Source organism: Miscanthus floridulus, chromosome 1 (genome assembly GCF_019320115.1).
Source record: "Miscanthus floridulus cultivar M001 chromosome 1, ASM1932011v1, whole genome shotgun sequence".
In the NCBI taxonomy this organism is placed as follows: domain Eukaryota; kingdom Viridiplantae; phylum Streptophyta; class Magnoliopsida; order Poales; family Poaceae; genus Miscanthus; species Miscanthus floridulus.
Genome location: NC_089580.1, coordinates 194,569,105 through 194,577,877, shown reverse-complemented (window position 1 = coordinate 194,577,877; position 8,773 = coordinate 194,569,105). Strand labels below are relative to the sequence as shown.

Genomic DNA, 8,773 nt, shown 5'->3' with positions numbered 1-8,773 from the left:
GACAAAAAATCCCCAGACGATTCTACTCGAATCGCCTAGGGGCTCGGAGGCTCCTGTCGGGTTCATAAACCCAGGGTCCTTTATGGATCGGCTTCCCTACAAAGGTTCGGCTAAGCAGACGAACGCTGTGAACGAACGCGTAGCTCTTGGGCTGGCCCAAGAGCCTAAACAATAGGCTAGAAGGGCGATCCAATCACCAATCGAAAGGCCTGGCCAAGGAGGATCGGCGCCCGCTTTCGACTCCGGCCCACCTCTCCGACCGGAGCGCTCGCTTCGGTCTCCAGCCTGCCTCCGGACGGCCTCTCCGATTGAAAGGCCTGGCCAAACACCACTTTCGACTCTGACCCGCTTCTTTGACCGGTTGCATCGAACCCCTGCTTACAACTCCGGCTGGCGTAATCAGAGCCGACTGAGACCCAATCGACTGGAGACGCCCGCTCGGTAAGGACCAGGAAATGGACGGAGAAAGCAAGGTAGGGTACCCAAGTCAACCGTAATACTGAGGACCGTACCCTATACACCTACAGGACAGTACCCTGCGACCTCCCTGACATAACAGAACCCAAGCAGTGTTGTAGGCGCCGACATTTTCCCAACAGTGTTGTGGGCGCCGTCAACTCCCATACCAGATAAATATGGTAAGGCTCCCCCACATGCCTCTGAAGCATCGATGGTGTTGTGGGCGTCGACATTTACCGTAGCAGGCGAACGCGGTAAAACCCCTCACATGTCTCTAGGCATCAACAGTATAGCAGGTACCGATATCTGCTATACCTGAAGAAGACGACATAGCCTCCCACGTGCATCTGACATTCCACAGTATTGTGGGCGTCTATCATCGTCTTGTACCCGTCGGCGTAGGCAACAAACGTACTTTCTCCCTCTCGCTTGTAAAGCCATCTCCTTCATCTATAAAAGGAGATGTGCTCTCTTCCAACAGACAGGTTGATTCGGATCGATCAATTTACTAGTACACAACAGTAGAATCACCAGGTTCAAACCACGAGTACACGCTCGAACACTTAGCACATAGCGGAGCTCCCGTTGCTCTCGGTCCCTCCAACCAGAGTCCGACTAGACCTCTTGTACCTCCCATCTTTCTTCTTCTCATTTGTAACCCCACTGCAAACTTCGAGCACCTGGGTTTAGGAATAAAGTCACCCGACCGACTCAAACTGGACGTAGGGCACATTGCCTGAACCAGTATAAACCCTATGTCATTGAGTGTTAGGCCACCTCCGATCACAACGTACGGTAAAACTACAAATATTTACGTGTTGATCACTTTCTACACCGATAATATGTGAATCGAGAAATAAACCTAGAGGAGTTTCTAAAAAAACAAGTAAAAAAGAAAAACACAAACAAAACGCATGCTACGGGCTGGGCCAGTGGGCCTACTCGCAGCGTAAGTCTTCCCGAGCCCCGACCCGAAGCAGTCGTCCAACTTGACGCACCGAACACAGAGCGCGAAACCCCACGGGCTCCGACCCTTCTCGCTCCCGGCTCTTTCCTTCTCCCCGTGCCGTCGTCAAACCGCCGCTTTCCAATTCCAAGCTATCAAGGCAGGAGCAGGCCCCCTTCCGTCTCCGCACGCCACAGCAGGAGCCTCGCCGCGCGTGCAGTGCGATCAGAGGGTCGGCCATGATGAGGAGCGTCAGCGGCACCGGCTCGGCCGGGAGCCGGAGCGACCCCGGCGGCAGCGGCGAGCTGTCCCGCTTCTCCGTCGCCACCACAGCGTCATCCGCGAGCGGTGGCGGGCGCGGGATCTCTTTCCTTGACGCCTTCCGGGCCTGCTTCGTGCCCCCGGAGGCGCGCTCGCCGGAGAACTCCATGTCCGACGAATCCCACCCCTCCCACCAACGTACGTAGGAAAACGCACTTGTCTCCACCCATTTCTCCACTGCTTTTGTACTTTCAGGTTCCTTTTTCAGTCCAAGATGGCGCTTTTTGCCAGAAAAGCTAGTCCATTTATGCTCTATTTTGGAGACTACATACTGTTATTTGTGCACTAATGCCGCAAAAGTACTCTTGTACAATGAACAGTTTTCGAGATATTTTCTCCAATTATTAGTAACTAGTGTCTAATTAGTACTTCCAGCTTTGTTTGCAAAAGATTTAATTTTGATCTTAGCTTAAATTTTATTGCTGCAGTTTTGCAGCATGTCTGCTGCAACAATAACATTTGTCTCCTGCTGAGCTTTACTATAAACCGGACGTGTGCGACACTTCGCCTGTCTGTCCTTCATGGTTTTATTTATTTATTTGTTTGCCTTCCATCTGTCACCATGTGGCCCTGTCCCAGCCCCATACGAGCTGCCATACTATATGCAAACCCCTACCACAATCTACGAATTTGTTAATGTCCTCTATGATTGAAGGAGAATTCCGAAACCTGTAAAGAATGGTGAACTGTGACCTTCTTGTTAATTCTTTCAAAGTCCTGACGACATTAAATATCTTAGTGATGTATAGATAAGCTATCCTTGAATGGGCGCTGTTGAATTCATTGAACCATACACGTAAACGCTTTTTGACTATTTTTGCAGCACGTGCTATATCGATATGTTTTCTGGCATGCTCAGGGCCTTACCTCTGTTAAATTTGCAGTCTCACAGTCTTTGAGCTCACAAGGTTCTAACAGTGGGAGCGTGTTTGGGAGCAGGCGATCAATTAAAGGAATGTATAGTCCCATGCACAAGAGTTCTTTAGATAGGGAGATCCCTGGCAGCACAAAATTCTCCTTGCCACAGATCCAGAAAGCAACAAAGAACTTCTCACCAAACTTCAAGATTGGGCAGGGTGGTTCTGGGACTGTATACAAGGGTCAGCTTGCTGATGGTACTCTTGTCGCTGTCAAACGGGCCAAGAAGGTTTTTGCTTATTTTCTTATGATCTGTTTGTATAAACTAGTTCTCGATACAAGAATATATGAGTTTTCATCATTTCCAGAATGTGTATGATAAGCGTATGGGTCGTGAGTTCTGGAACGAGATTGAGACATTGCAACGCATTGAGCACCAGAATTTGGTTAGATTTCATGGGTACCTGGAGTTTGGTGGCGAGCAGTTGATTATTGTGGAGTATGTTCCCAATGGGAATCTTCGAGAGCACCTGGACTGTAAGAATGTCATGGTCCTGTCAATTTCTTACACGAGGATAGCTATTAGAGTTGCAATGGTTTGTAGCCTTGTACCAACTGTATATTACATGAGGATAGCTATATGCAGGTATAAATGGTAAAATATTGGAATTCTCAATGAGATTGGAAATTGCAATTGATGTGGCTCATGCTATTACATATCTTCATACCTATTCAGGTAATTATTCTTCCAGCTGCAGTTTGTTGCTAATTTTCCATATTAATTGTTCCTTTTGTTCTGGGGTGTAATGTTCCAGGAATAATCTTTGATGTTCTAGTATTTACCTTTTAATCCAGAAAATACATTTCAATTTTGAATACTTCAACTATTCGTTTTCTTTATTTCTGAAATGATATAACAAAATTCATAGTTAACAAGTTCTCATATGTTATGGTTGTCTACTTTTGCTGTAATTATTAATTAATAGAGATGAGACAACTGAAACTAGCATTAGATATTATTCCGGGAACAGCTGTGGCAATAATAATCAACACCTAACAAAAATATTCAAGATTTATAAATTTTAGTCCTAATGGGGAAGCAGTCAATATAATATTTAATTGAGATGTCGATTTCTTCTTTTTGCATGACTGTACTCCACACCCATAAGAGTAATGTACGTGCTCTCTTTGATTATTTTGCATGCTAATCTGTAGGGAATTATTGTGTATTTGATGATGGATCCTTCATAACATACCTAGTAAATGACACTAGAAGAACCCTTTCCACAAATTTGCAACAAGCTTTTACCCAGGATACTAATTAAAAGAAACTATCTAAGCTAAATTTTAGGTATATATTAGATGTAAGATTCTATGCTACATATCTTGAAGAAATATTGGATGCTACAAACTTGCTTGGACGTTGTAGGGCTTGATCTTCAGATGGTAGATTGAAGACTTCTTTTGTTGTGTAGCTTTACTTTCATATAAAGAAATCATCTGTGAACACCTAGCACCCGGATCATTAGCAATTAATACTCTAATTTATTCCATCCATGTAGACCAACCAGTCATCCACAGGGACATCAAATCCTCAAACATTCTTCTAATGAACAATTGTCGAGCCAAGGTTGCTGACTTCGGATTCGCCAAACTGGCTCCAACTGATGCTAGTCATATTTCTACTCAAGTCAAAGGAACAGCAGGCTATCTTGATCCAGAATATCTCAGAACATACCAGCTCAATGAGAAGAGTGATGTCTACTCCTTTGGAGTCCTTCTGGTGGAGTTGGTTACTGGGAGGCGCCCTATAGAGCCAAAGAGGTCAATCATTGAGCGTGTTACCACAAAATGGGTTAGTTGCTGTCGCTCCAGACATCATACTTGTATTGCATTACCACTGGTTCCCATTACCTGATGAAATAGAAACAGAGTCATGTAGTAATATGTCAACAAAAATAGTCTATATTTGGTCTTAATGTGCTTCATTCATGTCCTATTAATATACTACACGTGTTTTTACTTTTTACAGGCAATGGAAAAATTTGCAGAGGGCAATGCTATCCAAACACTAGATCCAAATCTGGAAGCAACCGATGCGATCAATCTTGCAGTCGAGAAGTTGTACGAGCTGGCTCTGCAATGCTTAGCTCCAACAAAGAGGAACCGACCGAGCATGAGGCGGTCCGTAGAGATTCTGTGGAGCATACGTAAAGATTACAGGGAGTTGGTTGTACCCACCTCTGCCATGAACTGAAGCAGATCATCTGGAGCAATCAAGTGAACAGAAGATGTATTCCAGTTTGCCTCTCTTCAAAGATTGGTGGTGGAAATCACCCAATTGCTGGGATTCTTTCAGTTACCGCAAGTGGTTGTGAACAGGACTGATGGCCTTCCTAGATGTTTTGTGTCTACTAGCTAGAAACCAGAAAATCCCCTACAGGTCTTAGTATGCTGTGTGAAAATGTTGCTGAGCAAACATATACGAGTACCAGCTATCTAATGGTGTGTATATCTTGTAGGTTTTCTTATACAGGTAAATGCATCACGCATGAAGAAATCTTCTTGTTTCCATGCAGTAATGCATCTTTTGTTTTGTTGTCTATGATGGGCAATGTTCAGCGTATGATTAGCAACATTCAGTACCTGTATTTGTGCTCTTTCAGTCTTTCTTTCCTGGCGTTCAATTTGTGCGGTGCCTCATCCCGGCACAGGGGGTGCGGGACTCACTGTTGTCGTAGTTTGGACGGGGGAACTGGGAGCTGCCTTCCTGACAAGTAGCTCAGTTACCTCTTTTATCTTCGAGCTAAAATGTCGATTAATGTCAGCCTCTATAACTCCGTCCAATTATGGCATGCAAACATGCAGTTTATTGCATCCCAACTGAACACTCTCTTCTCAATCAGACGATATATAACTAAACATGATCTCTTCTCAGTCAGCAGACAATTAAACTAGGCAGCCAGCCGCGTGCAGGATGTTACGGCTCTCTTCCTCCCAGCCGTACAAGAGCCAAAACTGCATCTCACGGAAGGACAGAGACAAAAATGACTGGATTTGAGAGGAAGCCCGCAGCCGTACGGTTTTACGGGACAGGATTCTTCACCCTAAAAGACGCATGGTAATAATATCATAACCGCAGATTATTACATACTCAACACGGTCATCGCTTTACATAAACAAGGAAGTTTCGACAAACATTCACCCAACCATCACCGAAAGATTGGACCAAAATTCAATTGCAATGAAACGGCTCCTGAAATAGTACTGCAGTATCCAGCTACAGCACCAGGTTCAAGTATATATGCAGAGCAGGTAGCAAATCCTGAAGCATCACAGAAGATAGGTAGCAAAAAAGATTGAATGCAGATCCCAAATAGCTCGTCAAGTCGTCACTTTGCAGCAAACGTCGTCAAGGATATACGTCTGGTAGGATGGCAACGAAAAACAAACTTGCACTTCTCATCGAAAACTCAATCAAGGCAAAACATGTACCCTCCTCAACCATCTCCAGTTCTCCATACTTGTCTCCATACTTGAAAATTAACTGTGCCATCTTAAAAGTAGGATATACCGTGACACGTCATTGTGTGGCCCAAAATTATGAGTTCAGCGACTATCTGGTATAAGCTGATCACTAGTACATCTGAACGCTATGGATTCACTTCAATCATGAAATTAACTAGGGCCATCAGGATTTGAAGGCAAGAGGTCATTTTAACCAATACCGCTACTTATGAAAAAACAGTCTATGTTTACTTGTGATGTGTTTAACAAATAGCCAAATGAATCATGAACCAGTGCGTGGGGTATCCTAACCTGTGCTCATGGAAAGTGAGGAAGGAAACCACCTCGCCGGGCTAAGGTTACGGAACATCCTCCCTCCTAGGAGCCCTCTAGTGCGCCACCTCCTTTGGCGGTAGAAACCCCATCACGGCGAAGGCCTCCAGCACCGACTCCCTCACAGTGGATGACCTCAAGTCTAACATTTCGCTCTGGGTTCATGAATGAATTTGTGAGTTTTCTCCTCTCCCTCGCTCTCTCCTAGGAACCGCCACAGCTCTCAAATGCTCTCGGTGAGAAGAAAGATAAGAAGAGGCGGCAGATGACGAATAGGCAAAGGAATAGGGCAAAAAGCCTTCTCCCTTCTCCTACTTAAGGAAAAGGGCGCAACAGTTGGGGAAGGCGCGCCGATTAGGGAAAGGCGAAATAATGGGCCCTGACCGATGAGACTCGCCCTGCCCGATGGAACGACGCCTAATCAGATGGGACATGGCCTGGGTATGGCCCACCACTACCGCACACTGAGCATGAGAACCAAAGCGTCACCACGTGCAGTCGGCTCTCCGTCTCCTTAGGCGGGACTTAGAAAAACCCAAACAGCGGAATCTCTGCTAGGAGAGACCATCGGGCTTCCTAAGTCAATCAAACGGCTCAGGAAAACATCGAGATATAGGTAAGGAGCAAAGGGACGCCCCATGTAGGCCATGTCGACTCCATCAGGAACGACGAGCACAGGTCCCGATCGGACATTTCCTATTGGAGCTCTTCAGACCCTGTCACTCGAGTCATCAAGGTAACACTACCGAACCCTCGCTATTTCTTCATAATCATTTCATACATCCATACATGCATTCATTCCATACACCCGTGCCCCTTGATGATTCGGGCCCTGAATTGCCCGGGGGCTCGGGAACTAAGGCATTGCACATACGGTGAAATGCATCACAACGCTCTGTGTTGTGTCATGAAGCGGCAGTTGCCTCATCCAAACATGAGCAACGATCGACCAAGGTTCAAAGGCTGGCCCACGAAGGGCTCGAGGCTGCCTCGCATCAAACAGAGCTAGGGGAGAAAACACAAATGAGCCCTATGCGGCCCTCACCTAGTCTGCCCCGAAGCGGACAGGGTCATCTCAACCTTCTTGTTCGATCCTAAACCTCTGCCAAACCCATAGAATCTCTATCGAGGGAAGGCCAGTAGGCCACCCGGGTCAGTCTTCGGAATGGCCCAAGCATCTGCCGGGTTACAGGTAAAGGAGTAGTAGAATTTTACAAGAGGGCTATGTCGACCCCGTCACGAACGACGGACCTGAATTCCACTCGATCATACCCATTAGCGTGCTCACCATGCGCGTCACTCGAGCCTGAGTGATCAAGGCAAGCGACAAAGCTCAGCCCTCCGGTTGTGAGAAACCGAGGATAGGGGTAACGCACAAAACTCAAACTGACCTCCACCAAGCCCAATGGGGCTCGGGGGGCTCAAAACACCAACGCCTAGGTCTATGACCCCGAACTCGCCCCATCCCTCAGCTATGCCTCGACTGCACACCAAATGCCTGGGTCTGCGACCCCGAACTCGCCCCATCCCTCGGCTACACCTCGACTGCACACCAAAACGCCTGGGTCTGTGACCCCAAATTCACCCCATCAGGATCCGCAAGCTCCGTCTCGCCTGATCCCTAAACTAAACTGCCTCTGCTGTGCGGGTTGTACCAAGGCCAGGATCCACGAGCTCCGTCTCGTCCGATCCCTAAACTAATTGACTAATCGCCTTGATCCCACGGCACGCACCGACGCTAGGATCCACGAGCTCCGTCTCGTCTGATCCCTAAAAATAAACTGATGTGACTAAAATACACACACACATCCGCTAAACGAAACCCCTAGACGATTCTGCTCGAATCACTCGAGGGCTCGGGGGCTACACCTATGGGTGCGCTCGCGCGCACCCGCTGACAAAACGAAAACCCCCTAGCCCCAGGTAACACAAAAAAAAACCCAGACGATTCTACCCGAATTGCCCAAGGGCTCGAGCACCTGCCGTCAAGACAAAAAATCCCCAGACGATTCTACTCGAATCGCCTAGGGGCTCGGAGGCTCCTGTCGGGTTCATAAACCCAGGGTCCTTTATGGATCGGCTTCCCTACAAAGGTTCGGCTAAGCAGACGAACTGCTGTGAACGAACGCGTAGCTCTTGGGCTGGCCCAAGAGCCTAAACAATAGGCTAGAAGGGCGATCCAATCACCAATCGAAGGCCTGGCCAAGGAGGATCGGCGCCCGCTTTCGACTCCGGCCCACCTCTCCGACCGGAGCGCTCGCTTCGGTCTCCAGCCTGCCTCCGGACGGCCTCTCTGATCTGAAATGCCTGGCCAAACACCACTTCGACTCTGACCCGCTTCTTTGACCG

General features: G+C 47.4%; 1 protein-coding gene across 1 annotated transcript; it reads left to right on the top strand.

Annotated features, from left to right (window-relative positions):
- The first annotated feature begins 1,460 nt into the window (after nucleotides 1-1,460).
- On the top strand, nucleotides 1,461-5,231 carry LOC136507768 (calmodulin-binding receptor-like cytoplasmic kinase 2). The gene is made up of 6 exons (XM_066502391.1): nucleotides 1,461-1,864; nucleotides 2,611-2,873; nucleotides 2,953-3,121; nucleotides 3,231-3,320; nucleotides 4,147-4,439; nucleotides 4,617-5,231. The coding sequence occupies exons 1-6, from the start codon at nucleotides 1,645-1,647 to the stop codon at nucleotides 4,839-4,841; spliced, it is 1,260 nt and encodes a 419-aa protein (XP_066358488.1). The 5' UTR covers nucleotides 1,461-1,644; the 3' UTR covers nucleotides 4,842-5,231.
- The last annotated feature ends 3,542 nt before the right edge of the window (nucleotides 5,232-8,773 follow it).

Coding starts and splice junctions, on each gene's coding strand:
- LOC136507768 (XM_066502391.1), top strand. CDS start 1,645: ATGATGAGGAGCGTCAGCGGCACCGGCTCGGCCGGGAGCCGGAGCGAC. Junction 1,865..2,610: donor ATCCCACCCCTCCCACCAAC/GTACGTAGGAAA, acceptor TTAAATTTGCAG/TCTCACAGTCTTTGAGCTCA. Junction 4,440..4,616: donor AGCGTGTTACCACAAAATGG/GTTAGTTGCTGT, acceptor TACTTTTTACAG/GCAATGGAAAAATTTGCAGA.